This window comes from Micromesistius poutassou, assembly GCF_964030765.1.
Source record: "Micromesistius poutassou genome assembly, chromosome: 11".
NCBI lineage: Eukaryota > Metazoa > Chordata > Actinopteri > Gadiformes > Gadidae > Micromesistius > Micromesistius poutassou.
In genome coordinates this window covers 3265202-3285784 of record NC_140281.1, presented here as the reverse complement: position 1 = coordinate 3285784, position 20583 = coordinate 3265202, and the positions used below count along the sequence as shown (strand labels likewise).

The window sequence follows — 20583 nt, the reverse complement described above, 5'->3', positions numbered from 1 at the left end:
TTTATGGTGTAAAAAAAAAGATTTGCCGTATTGTCATGGCTATGAAATAAACTCCATAATAATGTTTGTTTCTTTCTGCTCGTCCACCAAACATATTCAGTTCCCAAGGTCAGCCATGAACAGGAACCAAAAACAAAGGAACTGTTTTTCAGAAAACAGAGCGGAGAAGGAGAGTTCTGTTAGGAAAAGGTTCTTTTATTCTTTATAAAATGGAACTAAAACAGGTTTCTCTCTTTAATCTGACACAGACTTTAAAATAAAATACGATTATCAATCCCAAAGGAGAAGTTCAGGTGTCTGAAGTAGGCCTACAGGACAGGAATAAGAATATGAATACAAAGTAATAAGAAATACAAAGAGAAAACATACAGAGAAAAAAATACAAATAATATACAGAAAAAGATTCTATATACAGAATAGGGCTAGGAGAAGTATTGATTTAAAAAAAGTTGTAAACATTAAAGCCAGCTGTGGTCCACATTATTCACAGTACGCAAAAATCCTACATTATTGAAACTGTACATTATTGACCATTATATATGAATATGTAAAGTGTCCAGTGTATTTTTAATCATTCAAACTCTATTATATTATTGTCCAACCCACGGCCCAAACGCATTCCAAAGTCCTTCCATATAAATGATTATTATGCATACATGACTCCAGTGAAACGTGAACCGTCGTTATTCATCACATTGAAGAAGAGTTCCTATTGGTGGCCAGGCGACCTTCAAAAGACAAGTGACGTGCGTGTCATCCAATCAGGTCCAGTCATACGCTGCTTTCATTTTTGACACGTTTTGACGGTGCATTGCATCTCTCTCCGGTCCGCTACCTACTGTCGCACTGTCAAACTACAACCTCACCGTACCGTTTTTCCGTTAAACCCGGACCCCACCGACCGTTGACAGAACTCTGCGGTCTCCCCGTCAAAGAAGAACCTACCGTCCGCCAACACACCCGTCCCGTTACCCGTGCCCAGGCGGCGCGGAGCAGGACCACACCGCTGCGAGGAGCCTCAGACGACGGCCAAAAGTTCCAGTGGGTCCCTCCTGCGGCGGATCATCCGGTAACCGGCAGGTATGCGATTCGATCGGATGCGACGCCGTGTTGGTGCTGGGGGTGGGGGGAGATGGCTGAGGTCCATCCCCCATGCTCCGCCATCTATACCGGGGAGAGGAGGTCGGCTACCCGGCGCTGCTCTGCCGAACCCCGGACCGACAGCAGCTCCGCTCTCGGTTCCCTTTCTGTCAGACGCCCGTATTTTGCTAGACTCAGTGTTGTTACCAGCAACATCAGAGGGGAGAAATGTTTCTGAGCGAGATGTTGCCTGTTGTATTGTAGATGTATTTTATGCCATCACATTTTACATAAAGGAACCATTACAAACTGATGAGGTTAGGAAGAGGAAGAGGCACAAGGCTGCTTTTTGTATTAACGTTACAGTATATGACCACAAACATGACAGTGTTTTGATTTCAAAATACTGCCAGCTCAATGCAAAATTCACTTAGATATAGAGCTAGGTAATATAGTGTGTTTTGAGATACAATATTTGTGATGAACCAATCGAAGCCATTCAGTGTGTACAATGAACAACAACCTACCCAATCAACATGTTTGGACCTGAAAGTGGGTGAGATAATAGCTTGAGATTAGGTCAATTAGGTCGTTTTTGATAATTGTGGTTATTTATGTCCCATTTCTTGTTGATACATATAACCCATGCAAAAGTATAATGGGTTGAACTTGTAAACCAACACAATCCTTTGAGGGACATATGCAGGTGTTTCATTAGCAAATTACTGACAATAGATAGAAACAATTCAAGGAAGAATAACAACAATAATACGATTACAAGATACATCGGTGGAACCAGGTATAGGCTACCTGTGATCCAGTATACTGTACTACAACAACAACAACAACAACAACAACAACAACAATAACAATCTAACCTTCCTATTGTTTCTGAACAGCATTTATACCATCATTTAGTCCCAATCCCCTTTTAAATTTATTTCTGTATTTTGGTACTTTATCCTAAGTTGGTTTGGTTTGCCATGTACGTATAAGGAAATGTCATCAGCATTCAGCGTGTTAGCAGGTAACAGTTTAGCTAGAGTGGCTAGCAGGAACACTTGCTAGACATGCTAGCTGGGGCTACCAGATGATAAGCTAGCCAGACAGGCTCGCAGGTGATGAGCAAGCCAGACAGGCTAATAGAAGCTGTTAAAGGCTAGTTGGGTGATAAGTTAGCCAGGCAGGTTAGCAGGCATTAGGAGGAACTCAACAGTGGTTCATAAGGAGTTTGTTTGCAGGCTGTTGACTCAGACATTACATGTTGTCATGGCGATACAGAGAACCACTGCTATGACTTATATTGACCGATTCGTCTTTTCGGAAATATAAAAACAAATGAGGAAATCGCAATCACTCAGTACACACCCCATGTTGTCATGGTGACAAAAAGGGCCGTCTTGTAATTAGGGTGTTGTGTGGAAGATAAGGTGGCTACTGAAGGAGATAAAGGATGTAAAGAAAGGTTTGTAAAAAAAAAACTGTGCATATAGATAAGGGCACTAGGTGAGAGATGTGTCATGTGACCCAGTGTTTATAGAGGAGGTGGAGGTGGCGCCATGTGGCTTAACTTACTTGCATAGGAAGACTTGCATGAAGATGATGGATCCTAGTAGAAGCTAAAAGGGGTAGTTGTGTAAACCAGTAGAAATACAATATAAACAAAATACAACAGTACAACACTACAGTAGATGTTAAGCTACAGAATAAATAAAATAGATAATACAGTAGAGCTAAACCACAGATATCAAGTTACCGTAGAACCTTAGTTTAAGTGGATATGAAGCTACAGAAGATTTGAGCTACAGTAGAAACTAAATACAATAGAACTGATATATATATATATATATTACATGAAGCTAAAGTAGAAGCTAAACCAGTGTTTAGTAATCAGTCGGTCTGTAACGTGTGTGCGTGTCTGGGCCTGCTGTCAGCATCTGGAACACTGAACACACACCAGGCTAGCTCAACTTTAACCCAATTAGCCTTCACTGTTGGTCTGTCTGCCTGTCACTGTCTGTCTCCCTCTGTCTGTCTTCCTCTCTTGTCTCCCTGTGTGTGTGTGTGTGTGTGTGTGTGTGTGTGTGTGTGTGTGTGTGTGTGTGTGTGTGTGTGTGTGTGTGTGTGTGTGTGTGTGTGTGTGTGTGTGTGTGTGTGTGTGTGTGTGTGTGTGTGTGTATTGAGGTCAAATCCCATCAATATAATCGATAGTTTTGTGATGTCCAACTCCCCCTAGAACTACAGCTGTGCCCGGCCCTGCAACCGTAACCGTTTTCAAAACAACATTACATGACATGTTGCATTTGAAATGCATATGTGGTGGTCGCCCTAATGGACCATTAATAACAATAATTGATTCAAGTTAGGTATCGCAATTTATTTTAGAAGCGGTCATATTTGTTTTGTTGCATTTTGATTTATTGACACCAATCAATAAATCAAATGCTCTGACAAAATAATAAAAAGAAAGCCTGGTATCTGGGGCTCTTGCTTGGATAAGATGATTGGATGACCTACCTGTCTGTCTACCTAAGCGGCTGGGCAACATGGGAAGTTGTCTAAATGTGATAATTTAATTCTGTAGGTAACAGTAGTATAGTAGTAATGCGCTAATAATATGGTAATAATAATAATAATGTTGTGATTGTTAAGGTGCGATGGCGGAGGCTCACCAGGCGGTGGCGTTCCAGTTCACTGTGACCCCCGATGGCATCGACCTCAAGCTCTCTCACCAGGCCCTCAGCCAGATATACCTGTCTGGCCTCCGCTCCTGGAAGAAGCGCCTCATCAGACTCAAGGTACCTTTCAGTCTGGCTACTGGCCGTCTGTCTGTCTACCTTTTTGGCATCCACTTTTGGAAGAAGGTCTTTATCAGACTCAAGTTACCTGCCTGTCTGTCTGTCTGTCTGTCCAACGGTCTGTCAAACGGTCTTCCTGTCTGCCTGCCCACCTACCTATCTGCCTGCCTGTTTACATGTCTGTCTGTCCCTCTACCTGTCTGTTTGAGACTTGGTTCCTTTAAGAAGTTAATCTTTATTCGGCACTTCAAACAACAAGCTAGGGTGTAAATAAGATAAACCAAAAGAACCGTCGATTTAGTGTCTCTCTGTCTCTCTGTCTCGCTCTAACAGAACAGTGTGATAACGGGTGTGTATCCCGCTAGCCCCTCCTCCTGGCTCTTTGTGGTCATTGCCATCTTGGCCACCATGTACACACGCTCAGACCCCTCCATGGGACTCATCGCCAAGATCCAGGAACACCTACCTGTCAGGTGAGACCGAAAACTACCACCAGAGTATAAAGACCTGTCAGGTGAGACCGAAAACTACCGCCAGAGTATAAAGACCTGTCAGGTGAGACCGAAAACTACCCACCAGAGTATAAAGACCTGTCAGGTGAGACCGAAAACTACCACCAGAGTATAAAGACCTGTCAGGTGAGACCGAAAACTACCCACCAGAGTATAAAGACCTGTCAGGTGAGACCGAAAACTACCACCAGAGTATAAAGACCTGTCAGGTGAGACCGAAAACTACCACCAGAGTAAGACCTGTCAGGTGAGACCGAAAACTACCCACCAGAGTATAAAGACCTGTCAGGTGAGACCGAAAACTACCACCAGAGTATAAAGACCTGTCAGGTGAGACCGAAAACTACCACCAGAGTATAAAGACCTGTCAGGTGAGACCGAAAACTACCACCAGAGTATAAAGACCTGTCAGGTGAGACCGAAAACTACCCACCAGAGTATAAAGACCTGTCAGGTGAGACCGAAAACTACCACCAGAGTATAAAGACCTGTCAGGTGAGACCGAAAACTACCTTCCAGGATATAGAGACCCCTACCTGTCAGGTGGGACTGAGACCTACCTTTCAGAGTCGAGAGACCCCACCTGTTAGGAGAGACCCCACCTGTTAGGGGAGACCCCAACTGTTAGGGGAGACCCTACATGTCAGATAGGCCCTACCTGTCAAGCCTATTGTGTGTATTGTGGGTGGGGCTTTTTCATTCATTCAACCTTTATTTCATACTCTTATTGTGTGTGTGTGTGTGTGTGTGTGTGTGTGTGTGTGTGTGTGTGTGTGTGTGTGTGTGTGTGTGTGTGTGTGTGTGTGTGTGTGTGTGTGTGTGTGTGTGTGTGTGTGTGTGTGTGTGTGTGTGTGTGTGTGTGTGTTCCAGTGAGTCTCTGAGTGCCCAGTGCCAGACGGTGGTGTCTGCGGTGGTGTTCAGCACGCTGCTGTGGCTCTCCCTCATCCTCACCATGAGACTGTGTCTCAAGCAGCTCCTCTCTTACCACGGCTGGATGTTTGAACAGCATGGGAAGCTGTCCAGCACCACCAAGGCCTGGATGGTCAGCCTCTCTCCTCCTCCATTCGCTCTCCCGTCCTGTCTTCATACATTCTCCCCTCTCATCTCCTTCAATTGTCTCCATCTCTTCCCCTCTGTCCATCTCTTCTCCTCTCTCCTATCTCCATCTCTTCTCCTCTCTCATCTCTCCATCACTTGACTCCATCTCTTCGACACCCCTCCACCAACCACTTCTATCCTCCACTCTCTTTTCATCTCCTCATCCTCCCATCTCTCAACAAGATCGACTCTTCTCTTCTCTCCATATTTTTCCTTTTTGTTCTGTTTTTCTCCACTTTTATCCTCCCATCTCAGTTCCTATCTCCACAACCTATCCTTCTTTATTATTCTCCATATCCACGATCCTCCTGAACTGTGTGTGTGTGTGTGTGTGTGTGTGTGTGTGTGTGTGTGTGTGTGTGTGTGTGTGTGTGTGTGTGTGTGTGTGTGTGTGTGTGTGTGTGTGTGTGTGTGTGTGTGCGCACGCACACGTTCTCCAGGCTCTGGTACGGATCTTCTCGGGTCGACAGCCTCTGCTCTACAGCTACCAGGGCTCCCTCCCCAACCTCCCAGTCCCCAAGGTCAAAGACACAATCCACAGGGTGAGACTCACCTGGACCCCTGTCCACCACACACCTGTCCACCACACACCTGTCCACCACACCCCTGTCCACCACACACCTGTCCACCACACACCTGTCCACCACACACCTGTCCTCACACACCTGTCTACCACACACCTGTCCACCACACACCTGTCCACCACACCCCTGTCCACCACACACCTGTCCACCACACACCTGTCCACCACACACCTGTCCTCACACACCTGTCTACCACACACCTGTCCACCACACACCTGTCCACCACACCCCTGTCCACCACACACCTGTCCACCACACACCTGTCCACCACACACCTGTCCACCACACACCTGTCCACCACACACCTGTCTACCACACACCTGTCTACCACACACCTGTCCACCACACACCTGTCCACCACACACCTGTCCACCACACACCTGTCCTCACACACCTGTCCACCACACACCTGTCCACCACACACCTGTCCACCACACACCTGTCCACCACACACCTGTCCACCACACACCTGTCCACCACACACCTGTCTACCACACACCTGTCCACCACACACCTGTCCACCACACACCTGTCCACCACACACCTGTCCACCACACACCTGTCCACCACACACCTGTCCACCACACACCTGTCCACCACACACCTGTCCACCACACACCTGTCCACCACACACCTGTCCACCACACACCTGTCTACCACACACCTGTCCACCACACACCTGTCCACCACACCCCTGTCTACCACACGTGTGTGTGTGTGTGTGTGTGTGTGTGTGTGTGTGTGTGTGTGTGTGTGTGTGTGTGTGTGTGTGTGTGTGTGTGTGTGTGTGTGTGTGTGTGTGTGTGTGTGTGTGTGTCCTTGGGAGGTCCTAACAAGTAGTGATTGTGTTCTGCGTAGTTCTTGGACTCGGTGCGTCCTCTGACGGACGCTCACCAGTTTGAGCGGATGTCCACGCTGGCGAGGGAGTTTGAGAGCGGCATGGGGAAGAGGCTCCAGTGGTACCTGAAGCTCAAGTCTCTGTGGGCCGCCAACTATGTACGTCTTTCATCTTCTACAACACTATGCCTGTTTGGTTACTCTATGTCCCTTTACCATAAGTACTTCATTCATGTTGAGGTATTCATTCATTTGTATATGTATAACAGTGTGTGTGTGTGTGTGTGTGTGTGTGTGTGTGTGTGTGTGTGTGTGTGTGTGTGTGTGTGTGTAGGTTAGTGACTGGTGGGAGGAGTACATCTACCTGCGTGGAAGAAGTCCCATCATGGTGAACAGCAACTATTATGGGATGGTGAGTACAAACACAGTCTGCTACTGGTTATACTGGGAGGTGCCCCGTAGAACCACAATCTTCTACTGGTGGACTCAACCACAGGCGCTTGTAGCTGCCCAGTACAACCACAGTCTGCTCCTGGTTCTCCTGCGAGCTGCCCAGTACAACCACAGTCTGCTCCTGGTTCTCCTGGGAGCTGCCCAGTACAACCACAGTCTGCTCCTGGTTCTCCTGGGAGCTGCCCAGTACAACCACAGTCTGCTCCTGGTTCTCCTGCGAGCTGCCCAGTACAACCACAGTCTGCTCCTGGTTCTCCTGGGAGCTGCCCAGTACAACAACAGTCTGCTCCTGGTTCTCCTGCGAGCTGCCCAGTACAACCACAGTCTGCTCCTGGTTCTCCTGGGAGCTGCCCAGTACAACCACAGTCTGCTCCTGGTTCTCCTGGGAGCTGCCCAGTACAACCACAGTCTGCTCCTGGTTCTCCTGCGAGCTGCCCAGTACAACCACAGTCTGCTCCTGGTTCTCCTGGGAGCTGCCCAGTACAACCACCAGTGTGTTTTTTGCAGGACTTCCTGTATGTGACGCCCACACCGATCCAGGCGGCGCGTGCCGGCAACACCATCCACGCCTGCCTGCTGTACCGCCGCAAGCTGAACCGCGAGGAGCTCAAGCCTGTGAGTCACCCCCCACCACGGCCGCCAGCGCAGCCCTCAGTCCGTCTCAAAGGGCCTCACAGACCACGCTTTACCTTAAAACTTGCACCCTTTCACTTGTATACTGCAGCTATTTACTGTGGTTTTTATACGTGTACAATAACAATCAGTCCATCCTGGGACATTTCCTCTATTTAATGTTGTGTGTCCGGTCCGCTTAGGGCCATAGAGCCTTGATCAGGCAGTGGAGGATAAAACGCTGTGTAGAAAACAAACAGCCATGTTGAGCTGTTCCCGGTGGAGTGTGTGTGTGTGCGTGTGCGTGTGCACGTGCGCGTGCGTGTGTGTGTCCGTCCTGCTGTGTCTCCATCTGTTGTTGTTTTATTTTGTCCATGTGTCTCTTTTGGTTATTGTTTGTTTAAAAGCCATTTCCCATCATGTCCTCCTCCTCCTCCATCTGCCCCTGCCCTACCTCCTCCTCCTCCTCCTGCTCCCTCCTCCTCTTCACCACCTCCTACTCTTCCTATTCTCCAGAGTCGTATCCCAGGTTCACTCATTCCTCTGTGTGCTGCTCAGTGTGAGAGGATGTTCAACACCTCCCGTATACCTGGAGAGGAAACTGGTACACACACACACACACACTCACACTCACACTCACACTCAAACATCCACAAGCCTGGAGCTCACATGCACACACTGTGCTCTGGTTCTTGGTAGTAGTAGTAGTAGTAGTAGTAGGGTGTTGAGGAGGAGTGTGCCCTCCCTCATGATGTTATCACTAGGAGACTGGCTTTATATGACTAGGTGTGTGTGTGTGTGTGTGTTTTAAATACGTGTGTGTGTGACTCCCTCTCTGAGGCTGATCTCAGTTCCATCTATTTCCCTGAACACACTCTCATCCATCATCTGTCCGTCCTTTATTCCTTTTCTTCCACGTCTGCACAAATTCACCTCTTCTGTTGATCCACCTTCCATTTAACCCCTCAGTTACTGCTGCACTCTCTCTCGCTCTCTTCTCACTTCTTTCTTCTTGTTTCTTTCTCTCTTGCTCTCTCTCTCTCTCGCTCTCTCTTGCTCTCTCTCTCTCTGAGGCAGAGAGTGCTAAGGTCTTCCGCCCCGTTCTGCTCCGATCAGTTTGAGAGGATGTTTAACTCTTGTCGGGTTCCAGGTCCAGTCACAGGTAGTACCACCCTATGCACATAGAGCGCACCCCCTGACCCAACCACACCCTCACATATAACCCTACCCCTTGACCACACCCTATGAAATCCTCCTTTTAAGAGGAACAATGTCACCACACAGTTCCTCTTCTTGTCCTCCCAACTTTCCTCCGTTTACTGCGTGCTCCTGACTCCTCCTCTCTCTCACCTCTCTGGGAGTCAGTGGGCTGGTTGTCATGGGGTACTACTGGTTCAGTGAAAAGCCATGGCAACAGTGGGGACGTTCCAAGTAGACGCAATGCATATGATGCCTGATTTTAGACCTGCCCATGTGACCATCAGCTGGTGTCCTTGTTTGTTGTTGAGGAAGTGATGTCGTGCTGTGCTTCCCGTTAGACACTGTGCAGCACTGGCAGGACAGTGAGTTTGTGGCGGTGTTCCACCGGGGGCGCTACTTCCGTCTGTGGGTGTACCAGGCGGGCCGCCTGCTCTCCCCCCGGGAGCTGGAGTTCCAGATCCAACGCATCCTGGACGACCCCGCTGCACCCGCGCCCGGGGAGGAGAACCTGGGGGCCCTCACCGCAGGGGACAGGTGAGACACCAACCTGTACAGACCTGTTCCCACAGCCAATCAGATCGCCTGTCACCTGTACAGACAACACCTGTTCCTATAGCCAATCAGATTGCATGTCGCCTGTACTGACAACATCTGTTCTAACAGCCAATCAGATCGCCTGACACCTTTTCTGAAAACACGTGTTCTAAAAGCCAATCAAATCGGCTGACACCTGTACTGACAACACCTGTTCTAACAGCCAATCAAATCGGCTGACACCTGTACTTACAACACCCGTTCGTACAGTCAATCCAATTGCCTGACACCTCAGACTTGTTCTTACAACCATAAGCTCCTCTGCATCCTTACTGGGGACATCAATGTATCCCCGGTGTTTTAAAGTCAAGTTACAGAGATCCGCCCACCAGCCTACCCAGTGGACCGCAGCCACCAACTATCTGTCAATCACACATCTAGCATCATCTAGCATCTCCCACTTGTGACGTCACTAACGGGTCGATTTTAAGCTGGCTTGTGAGTGACCGGTAGATGTTGTCCCTGCGTTCCAGAGTGCCCTGGGCCGAGGCCCGGAAGACGTACTTTGGCAGCGGTCTGAACAAGCGCTCGCTGGACTGCATCGAGAAGGCCGCCTTCTTTGTTACCCTCGACGACGAGGAGCAAGGCATGATGGGAGACAACTCTGGGGCCAGCCTGGACCGCTACGCCAAGTCCCTGCTGCACGGGAAGTGCTACGACAGGTGGGTGTGGCCTCTGCTCGCGGGTCTGGCTGTGGGTGTGGCCTGTGGGTTTGGTCCGTGGTCGAAGAGGCTGATTGGCTCTTGTGTCCCAGGTGGTTCGACAAGTCCTTCTCATTCGTCATCTACAAGAACGGGAAGAACGGCCTGAACGCGGAGCACTCCTGGGCCGACGCACCTACAGTAGCGCACCTGTGGGAGGTAGGCGGGGCCTACTGGCTCTACTCCATTCAGTGTTAATTCAAAGTTCAAAGTTAATTCCTCCCTTCTCTGTTAATGTTTATATGAAGTCAGATCTTTTCACAGAAGTCTCTAAGCTCTCCCTCTCGCTCTCAGTATGTCCTGGCTACAGATAGTTTCCAGCTGGGCTATAACACCGAGGGTCACTGTAAGGGGGAGATAGACCCCTCCCTCCCCCGCCCCCACAAACTCAGCTGGGAGCTTCCCCCAGAGGTAGGCCGCCCATCAATCAACGTGTGTGTGTGTGTGTGTGTGTGTGTGTGTGTGTGTGTGTGTGTGTGTGTGTGTGTGTGTGTGTGTGTGTGTGTGTGTGTGTGTGTGTGTGTTGAAGACCCTTCATGAGGGCAAAGTATTTGGTTTAATGGAGCCTGATCATGGCAAGACAGTGGACACACTGGCAGCATGTTCAAACCAGCAACTACTGCTGGTTTGTAGTTCCAGGACCAGTTTGGCCGGTCCCTGGCGGTTCTAATGGTTCTGGGTTGTAGTTCCAGCAGCAGGTGGCCCGCTCCCTGGCCGTGGCCCAGGCACTGGCCGACGACATCGACTTCCACGTCTTCTCCTTCCGAGACTTCGGCAAAGGGAGGATCAAGAAGTGTCGCATCAGCCCTGACGCCTTCATCCAGTTAACGCTGCAGCTGGCCTACTACAGGGTAACACACACACTCACACTCAGTCACTCACTCAGTCACTCACTCACTAGTATGGTACAAGTTTACATACACAATAAATCCACTCACATATATGTTACGTGAGTGTAATTTAACGTTTTTCTTGACATTGTTCTTTTTGGCTTTGTGATGTGATCGGTTGGTTTTTGATTGGCTCTGTGTTGTGATTGGTTGGTTTTGATTGGCTCTGTGTTGTGATTGGCCGACAGGAGCGGGGGATGTTCTGTCTGACCTATGAGGCGTCGATGACGCGCCTGTTCCGGGAGGGGCGGACGGAGACGGTGAGGTCGTGTTCTAACGAGAGCTGTGCCTTCGTCTGTGCTCTGGAGGAGGGAGAGGTACGCAGACTCATTATTTCCTGCACTACAACTTCATGCTTGGCAAACGCTGCCTTTTTGGCAGCATTTTCAAAAAGTCAAAGTACAGTACATTTAGTACAGTCCAACTGATGTGCAATCCCCCAGTAACCAGGTTAGTGTGTCTGTGTGTGTGTGTGTGTGTGTGTGTGTGTGTGTGTGTGTGTGTGTGTAGGTTAGTGACTGGTGGGAGGAGTACATCTACCTTGTATTTCATTCAAATTCTCAGCTTTCCACAGTAAATATTTACTTTTTGCTGCATTAATTTAACTTGTGAGAGCACAAGTTAAGAGAAGCCTTCTTTTTCTCTGTGTGTGTGTGTGTGTGTGTGTGTGTGTGTGTGTGTGTGTGTCAGGAGAGGGAGGAGTGCCAGCGTCTCCTGCGCGCAGCCTCAGATAGACACCAGAACCTGTACCGCCATGCCATGACGGGCGGGGGCGTCGACCGCCACCTCTTCTGCCTCTACGTCGTCTCCAAGTACCTGGGCCTCGACTCGCCCTTCCTCAAGGAGGTGAGACTGATTTCTCTCTTCGTTACTCCTCCTTCCTCGAGGAGGTGAGACTGACTTCTCTCCTCCTTACTTCGCCTTCCTCAAAGGGGGGGAGACTAAAGGCCGTAGTATAGTCGCCGTTCCCAAGTTGTCGCGCGACAATGTGACGTCAAAATGACGTCGATCTCGCCAGCGTGACAGGATTTAAGCCCTGTCGTGCCGTGTCGTGCACCACTCTTTTTTTTTTGTTCAGTGGCGCGAGACAAAGTGGAAGCACAAGATGGAACATTTCGAAGGCAAGCTTTCTGAGCAAGTGCGCCTCTATAGGCACCTGTATGATACTAATGAAAGAACACAGGGATGCCCAGAGGTGCAGAAAGAATCCAGTGTCGTCGCCGACATTGACTGTGACATCATTGCTGCTGCCAGCTCTGCCATTGTTTACGTTTTACTCTTCTTCTAGTGTGTGGAAATAGTAAAACGTCGGTAGCCTTTCCTCAGTGGCGACACCTCTGTTCAGGAGAAGACTGCAAATAGTGTCGCGGCCACCAGCGCGAGTATAAATAGTCACGGTGCTCCCGTGACGTCACAATGTGACGCGACAACTTGGGAACGGCGAGTATACTGCGGTCTTAACTCCTCCTTCCTCGAGGAGCTGACATAACAGCTGCTAGATGAGTGGTTATCTAGCAGCGAACTCTCTAGAAATACGTTTTAATTCCTTAGTTCATTACTTACTTACTTTATCACTAGTTAATCGTGTGTGTGTGTGTGTGTGTGTGTGTGTGTGTGTGTGTGTGTGTGTGTGTGTGTGTGTGTGTGTGTGTGTGTGTGTGTGTGTGTGTGTGTGTGTGTGTGTGTGTGTGTGTGTGTGTGCGCACGCGCGCGCAGGTGCTGTCTGAGCCTTGGCGCCTGTCCACCAGTCAGACAGCCGTCCAGCAGGGGGAGCTGTTTGACCTCGTCAACCACCCAGAGTTCATCTCCTGTGGGGGGGGCTTCGGGCCGGTCAGTACCCACAGATCCCAGAACACCACGCTCTCCTATTGGATGATATTAGACTATAATAGATGGTCATGTTTTTAAGTGTAAACCGTGTGTTAGCTTGTTTTAAGCGTGTTAGAAGCATTGAGATTGACCCTTATGGAGATTGACCCTTTATACCCTTTATACCCTCTATACGTTGACTTTGTATGGAGTCGTGCCGCCCCGTCGCTTTTGGTGTGAACGTGCCATTACTGTGCATCAGTAATGGCAACTGTGCATCAGCTTGTTTCAAGCATGTTCTAAGCCCTGATATTGAGCCTTACGGTATGTGGGCTTGTTGCTGGTGCTAATTGACTAATTGACGTGTTGCGATTGACAGGTGGCTGACGATGGCTACGGCGTCTCCTACAGCCTCGTCGGAGAAAACATGATCAACTTCCACATCTCCTGCAAACACTCCTGTCCACACACTGTACGTATTAATACTAGTGCTAGATACTCTGTACAAATACTATGTACTAACACTCCTGTCCACATACTGAACATATTAATACTAGTGCTAGATACTCTGTACAAATACTATGTACTAACACTCCTGTCCACATACTGAACATATTAATACTAGTGCTAGATACTCTGTACAAATACTATGTACTAACACTCCTGTCCACACACTGAACATATTAATACTAGTGCTAGATACTCTGTACAAATACTATGTACTAACACTCCTGTCCACATACTGAACATATTAATACTAGTGCTAGATACTCTGTACAAATACTATGTACTAACACTCCTGTCCACATACTGAACATATTAATACTAGTGCTAGATACTCCGTACAAATACTATGTACTAACACTCCTGTCCACATACTGAACGTATTAATACTAGTGCTAGATACTCTGTACAAATACTATGTACTAACACTCCTGTCCACACACTGAACATATTAATACTAGTGCTAGATACTCTGTACAAATACTATGTACTAACACTCCTGTCCACATACTGAACATATTAATACTAGTGCTAGATACTCCGTACAAATACTATATACAAAACACTCCTGTCCACACACTGTATGTATTAGTACAAGTACTACTTAATTCATACATGTATAGATAAATACTATGTACTACACATTCACATAGTGTGTATCTATACCTGTATATATTTGTGGATATGATGTGTTAGACTAGCGGATGAGGACCTAACCTATCGATCGGTCTCCTCTCTCTCTCTCTCTCTTCAGGACGCTCATAAGTTTGGAGGCCAGGTGAGGAAAGCGCTGGTGGACCTGTTGGACCTCATGTGGACTGACCCCCCTCGGACCTCTAGCCGGACCCCCAGAACCCACCAGCACAACCCACCAGCTGTCAAGAAGGACCAGTAGAGGAGAAGTGTGTGTGTGTGTGTGTGTGTGTGTGTGTGTGTGTGTGTGTGTGTGTGTGTGTGTGTGTGTGTGTGTGTGTGTGTGTGTGTGTGTGTGTGTGTGTGTGTGTGTGTGTGTGTGTGTGTTAGGATCATGAGGGATGTTTGACACCAGAACTATGCCGCTCGACAATTTTCAATAACGGGACGTAAGGCTTGATTGGTCGATTGATCAATGGGGGTGTGTCTGCAAAGGGAACTTTATTTGCCTGGAGCTAAAAATAGGACGTTTATTTTATTGAACCTGAGGAAATGTTTTATATATACGTTTCTTAGGTTCCTGTTGATTGTTCAGCTGGACGTAAAGATGGCCTGGAGAGGTGTTTCATGTCCCTGTATCAAAGTCTTATCTTAGTCTAATCAATGTTTAGAGACGGAGGCAATATTAATTCACAAGATTAATAATGATATGAATAATTATATGAACGCATATTCATGTCTCATGTTAACCAGCTCCGGAGTTCTGCTGTTGTCAAAATGTTTTTGCCAAATTAAATGCTTAATACTTCAATAACTTTTTATTAAAAATAACTGAATTGTAAGACCCGGCTTTCCTGTGTTTCTTCTGCTGTGGACAACAATTCTGCTGGGGACTCTCCTTGAGTTCCCTAGTACTCTAATCTCCGTCTCTCTCTGTTGCTCTCTCTCTCTCTGTCGCTATCTTTCTCTATCTCTCTCTCTGTCTCTGTGTCTCTCTACCAGCTGTCATCGTGTATCAGCTGGCTTTCCTGTCAGATCTCTGCCTGCTCACCCAAAACCCTCCAATAATCCCCCTGACACATGGCTCCAGCATGATGTCACACACACACACACACACACAATGTGTAGTCTATATAAACCTGGTAAAATCTTTTGCAGGGGTAGAGCTTTTTCCTACAGCTACTCTCCATCTACAGGTAAGAAACTACTGGTCTCTCCTCGCTCTACTGGTCCCTTCTCTCTCTTCTGGTCCCCCTATCTATACTGGTCTTTCCTCTCCTACTGGTCTCTACTGGTTTCTTCCATCCATTGGTCTCAAAATGGTATCTACTGGTCTCTCCACTACACTGTCCTTCTCTGCTGATCTCTCTCTACTGGTCTCTCCTCTTTCTAATGGTCTCCTCTGTCCTGGTCTCTACTGGTCTTTAATTTGTATCTTCTTGCCACGGGTCTCTTCTGGTCTCCTCTTGCTGTACTGGTCTCTCCACTCTGCTGTTCTCTCTGGATGTCTTCTGATATTCTCCTAGTATCTTCTGGTCTCTACTGGTTTCTACTTTCTACTGGTCTCTACTGTATCCTGGTCTGTACTGATCTCTCTACTGGTCTCTACTGTCTCCACTGATAACTTCCTGGTATTGGATAGTATTATAGAGGTTATACATTACTTTGCAACTCTAGTATCCAAGAACGAAAACCAACCGTAATAATGAAATACACTGAATCTCTATATATCTGTTCTTCTCAATCAGAATTCCTCCAACACTTTACTGTCTTGCATTCAAACTTTAAATGGAGCTGGTTTCATACTGGCCTGACACAGGTTGGATAGAGGTCATCTCTCAGAGAGAGAGGGATGGAGAGAGGGGGATCACAGAGAGACTTACTGAAGAATCTCCAAACCAGTGCTGGAGTGTGGTCTGTACGTCTGTTTGTTTTCTTAATGGCTCAGTACAGCTCAGAGCAGACGAAAGGAGTTAATAGAGCTGGCAGGTGTAAATAGCTGCCTGTAGGCCCCCCTAATACCACTAGATCTAATTAAAAGCAGAGCATCTCTCTGATGGTCAAGAGCTCTAAGCTTATCCCCTCCCTGTCTATGTCTCACTCTCTCAGAGTGAGCCGACCGTCTCCCAAACATAAAAACATCTCCCTAGGGGAAGCTGACCTCCAGTTACCCTGTGTGGATCCTATCATATTCCCTCTAGATCCTTCTGATCTCTCTGGGTGGTCACATTGAAGTGTCCCTCATCTCTTTCCAGGTCCACCATGTCTGATGGAGAAGATGGGTAAGGCAACCGAGTGAATTCGTCCAATCACATCTCTTCTTCATGAACACACGTCAACATCAGTGTTGACCCTTCTCTTCTTCCTCTCCTCTCTCCTTCTGTTTCCCAGAGTACCTCAGGAGGGTAAGAGGGCTTGTGTGTTTTCTTACTTATCTCAAAAAATCTTTCCTCCACTTGCTTCTCCTCACACGTTCTCTTTCATCTCTTTCTCATCTGTTGTTCTCCAGAGGAAGAGGAGCAAGGAGAAGGTCTGAACTTCCTCTTGGTTTGAAATAACCATTATTTATCCTTAATAAACCTACCAAACTTAAAAGTAACCTCAACAGGCTGAGTGCTTGATTCGTCTGTATTGTGGAGTATGTGTATAGCTGTTGCTGGATTGAGGAGCTAAGGATGTGGGGTGGTGGACTGGCTTCAGTTCTTCTGTTGTGGCTATCTTTTCTCCTCTCGCTTGGCAGGTGAAGGAGAACGTCCCAAACACAAGTATGTACACAGAACATCTCCTATCGTATCTAGTGTATAGATATCATACCCCTATATGATTATCGTTCTCCTATGGATTACCGCCCAGTCTGTTCCCCAGGCCCGCAGTGTCTCAGCTTGCGGCCCCTAAGATCCCGGAGGGCGACCGGGTGGACTTTGATGTAGGTCTGGCCCGGCGAACTAAGACGGCGGTCTGAATGTTGGGTGAGTTGTCCCGGCCCTGGTGTCATGTCGCCATGACCCGCCTCATGTCTCCCAGGACATCCACAGGAAGCGCATGGATAAGGACCTCCTGGAGCTCCACACGCTCATCGAAGTCCACTTCCACCAGCGGAGGAGAGAGGAGGACGAGATCATTGCACTCAAAGACAGAATAGTATGCTATTTTGCCTCCCCCCCCCTCCTCTCTCATTCCCTATTTTCATCACCACCACCACCACCACCTTCATCACCACTGACCATTGGGGAGATGGTGATGATGATGGTGTTGGTGGCGAGTTTCACAATGATAATGCTGATGAAGATGTGTTTATCTTCCAGGAGAACCGTCGTGCGGAGCGAGCCACGGAGCAGAGGGTGCGAGCGGAGAAGGAACGCCACCGCCAGGCCAGGATAGCGGTAATTAGCACCGTTAATGAGCACAAAGTGGATCCATACTCGTTCACCTGGTCCAACTAGACAACATGCTAGGATCTGATCGCACAGTTAGAGTGAGAGAACTATGAACACAGAGAAGTCTGTGTGCTTCCTGGTGAAAGGAACCCTGGGATTTGTAGTTTCTGAAGCTTGTTCCTGCAGGAGGAGCGTCAGAGGAAGGAGGAAGAGGAGGCGAAGAAGAAGGCAGAGGATGATGCCAAAAAGAAAATGGTCCTCTCCAACATGGGAGCTCACTTCGGTGGCTTCCTAGCTAAGGTCTGTCACTATGGTAACCTGCTGACTTCCTGCAGGGAAAAAAATGACATTGAATATGTTGGTAATTTCCCATGATGCATTATACATGGTTAAAGGTATACCATTTGGTAAAAAAAATTGCACCCGCCAAGTCCGAATTTTATCTACATCAAAAAAAATGGCCCCTGTCAAATTGAACCCTGAAACTCTCACACCGTGATCCGTATATTTATTCAATTGGACACATTTCTAAATTTGACAGAGCCGTCTGTTAAAAACCGGGCAATCAATAGGGTAGGCCTAGAATTCCACATGGATGTGGAGCTAGTGACATGACGTAAAGACATGGCAACGGCAGAGTTCATAATTGTCCTCGGATATGGTCTGAAAGGTTATGAAAAATCGGACTTTGTGCAAAGAACTTGTGGGAGGAGGACGTAATGTATCCTTGGAGCACCTTGGTCACCTGAAGTGTTCCTGCGGTCCCCCAGGTAGAGCAGAAGCGAGGGAAGAAGCAGACGGGCAGGGAGGTGAAGACGAAGACCCTGGCAGAGAGACGCAGACCGCTGGTCCTCGACAACCTGAAGGAGGACGCCCTCAGGTCAGCCTCCACAGTTCACGCTTCACGCTTCAGACGGAACTACAGATATTGAGTAGTGTAATGAACCTACATTTATATTTTATTTCTACATTGTTTTGTTTTATTTTGACATGATTCTGTATGACATGATTCTGTATCTATGTTTTATTTTGTGGTCATACGGTCATCTAATTTAGTTTTGTCAATCATTAGATCAACATGCGTGTTTATTGTTAGTGATTGGTGATTGGCCCATTCCTGATTACATGCGATATATAGCGAGGAGAATTCCGGAAGGGACGGGTTGACTCTATCCGCGCCCGTGGATGCCCTATCGGGTGGACGCTTGACTCTCTCTGCGCCCGTGGATGCCTTATCGGGACGCTTGACTCTAGCCGCGCCCGTGGATGCCTGATCGGTTGAGGGTTGACTCTAGCCGCGCCCGTGGATGCCGGATCATTTGGACGCTCTTCACTCTCTCCGCTCTCGCGGACGCCTCACCGTTTGAACGCGCCTGATCGTTGGATCGGTTGGACGCTCTTCACTCTCTCCCAGTGTTTTTTTTCAAGGGGTGGCGAGAGGGTGGCCAAGGCTTTTATAGGGGGGTCCATATTGAATTGTTGACGGGGGGGGGGCGAACGCGATTGTCGACAGGGGGGGGTGGGGCTGTGGGGGTCGAACGCAGGAGGGGTGGCACCTGGGGTGGCCAATCGGGTTCCAGGGGTGGCCACCCCGGCCACCCCTCTGGCTCCGCCACCGACGCTCCGTGGTCGCGATGGACATTATTGGACTTCATATGCACATTCCTCTGAATGGGAACCTTTGTGTTTAGGAGTGAGGGGAAAAGTAGTGTAATATTGTGAACTATACAAACCTTGATGCTGAAGTTTTTCAGATAAATATTTTAAACTCATCCATGACTCTCTGCCTGCCTTTGCTGCCATTTTAACACATAACAGTAGTATCACTCTATGAGAATGTTGATAATGGTGATGATGATGAACATCGTTATTCTCATTATGGTTATCATCATTTAGGATATTATCCATCTTGTGGTGGAAATGTACTGGATATAAGTATTGACCCTCATGGGGCATATGTAGGCGTGTATGTATGTATATATGTAGGTAAGTGTATCCATGTATATACAAACACTGTATGTATAACTTTTGTTTGTTACTCTTAAAAATGTGAGAAGGGGGGGCTTGATATAAGCTGAAGCTTCTGCCCCTACCCTTTGGTTACGACCAATAAAAAATGCATTCATTCATTCATTCTGATCAGGGATCCATAACGTTGATTGATTATCAGTAGGATGGATCGCTGTTTTGTGGTGTGCGACTGATTTCTACATGAATCAGCGGTCTCTTTATTCTTCATATGTGCTCTGTTCTCTCAGAGAGCGAGCGGCTGAGATGTGGAGCTGGATCCACCTGTTGGAGTCTGAGAAGTTTGATCTGACAGAGACCACCAAGAAACAGAAATATGAGGTCCTATACCTTCCGTCATGTGACGTTTAACCTCCTGTCATGTCATACATATACGTTCCTGTGTCGGGACGCTATTTGATATGCTTTTTTTTCCTAAATATTATTTTCAGATCAAGGTCTTGCTGAACAGAATCCAACATGCTCAGAAATTGTGAGTCAAAGCCATAAAAACCCTTTATATGTACATTGTTATATTCATTAGTATTATTAATATTATAACATGTATCGGTATATATAACAAGATGTAAGTTGAGTTGATATGATATGAATATATTTGTAAATTTAATTTATGTCATATCAATCATAAATTTATATTCAGATATTATATTCAGATATTAATATTATTATTGTGATAATATTAACATATATCGGTATGTGATATACATGTTGTGACCCTGCAGTAAAAAGGTTCATGGCAAGGGAAAGGTCGGAGGGCGCTGGAAGTGATGACCTTTGACCTGCTGGACGTTACCCCCGACAGATGAGGAGAAACACTTTAATAGAAATATATAGTTTTATTGTAGAGTTTGAATGTCTTGCTGTGCAATATTA

The 20583-nt window shown here is 47.4% G+C and overlaps 2 protein-coding genes across 2 annotated transcripts; both read left to right on the top strand.

Annotated features, from left to right (window-relative positions):
* Nucleotides 1–825: 825 nt before the first annotated feature.
* On the top strand, nt 826–15082 carry LOC311355239 (carnitine O-palmitoyltransferase 1, liver isoform). The gene is made up of 19 exons (XM_084474973.1): nt 826–1080; nt 3733–3878; nt 4212–4351; nt 5261–5432; nt 5929–6030; nt 6931–7068; nt 7244–7321; nt 7870–7977; nt 8491–8578; nt 9513–9708; nt 10242–10430; nt 10523–10628; nt 10764–10880; nt 11156–11320; nt 11548–11676; nt 12050–12205; nt 13076–13189; nt 13548–13640; nt 14427–15082. Exons 2-19 carry the CDS (start codon nt 3738–3740, stop codon nt 14565–14567), a joined length of 2373 nt encoding a protein of 790 aa, XP_084331099.1. The 5' UTR covers nt 826–1080; nt 3733–3737; the 3' UTR covers nt 14568–15082.
* A 2092-nt stretch (nt 15083–17174) lies between these two features.
* Nucleotides 17175–20478, top strand: LOC311355400 (troponin T, slow skeletal muscle-like; the record flags this gene model as incomplete). The annotated part of the gene is made up of 8 exons (XM_084475170.1): nt 17175–17231; nt 17330–17446; nt 17611–17688; nt 17869–17982; nt 18453–18562; nt 19941–20031; nt 20142–20182; nt 20433–20478. Exons 2-8 carry the CDS (start codon nt 17348–17350, stop codon nt 20476–20478), a joined length of 579 nt encoding a protein of 192 aa, XP_084331296.1. The 5' UTR covers nt 17175–17231; nt 17330–17347.
* Nucleotides 20479–20583: the final 105 nt, after the last annotated feature.

Coding starts and splice junctions, on each gene's coding strand:
- LOC311355239 (XM_084474973.1), top strand. CDS start 3,738: ATGGCGGAGGCTCACCAGGCGGTGGCGTTCCAGTTCACTGTGACCCCC. Junction 4,352..5,260: donor CAGGAACACCTACCTGTCAG/GTGAGACCGAAA, acceptor TGTGTGTTCCAG/TGAGTCTCTGAGTGCCCAGT. Junction 13,641..14,426: donor AACACTCCTGTCCACACACT/GTACGTATTAAT, acceptor CTCTCTCTTCAG/GACGCTCATAAGTTTGGAGG.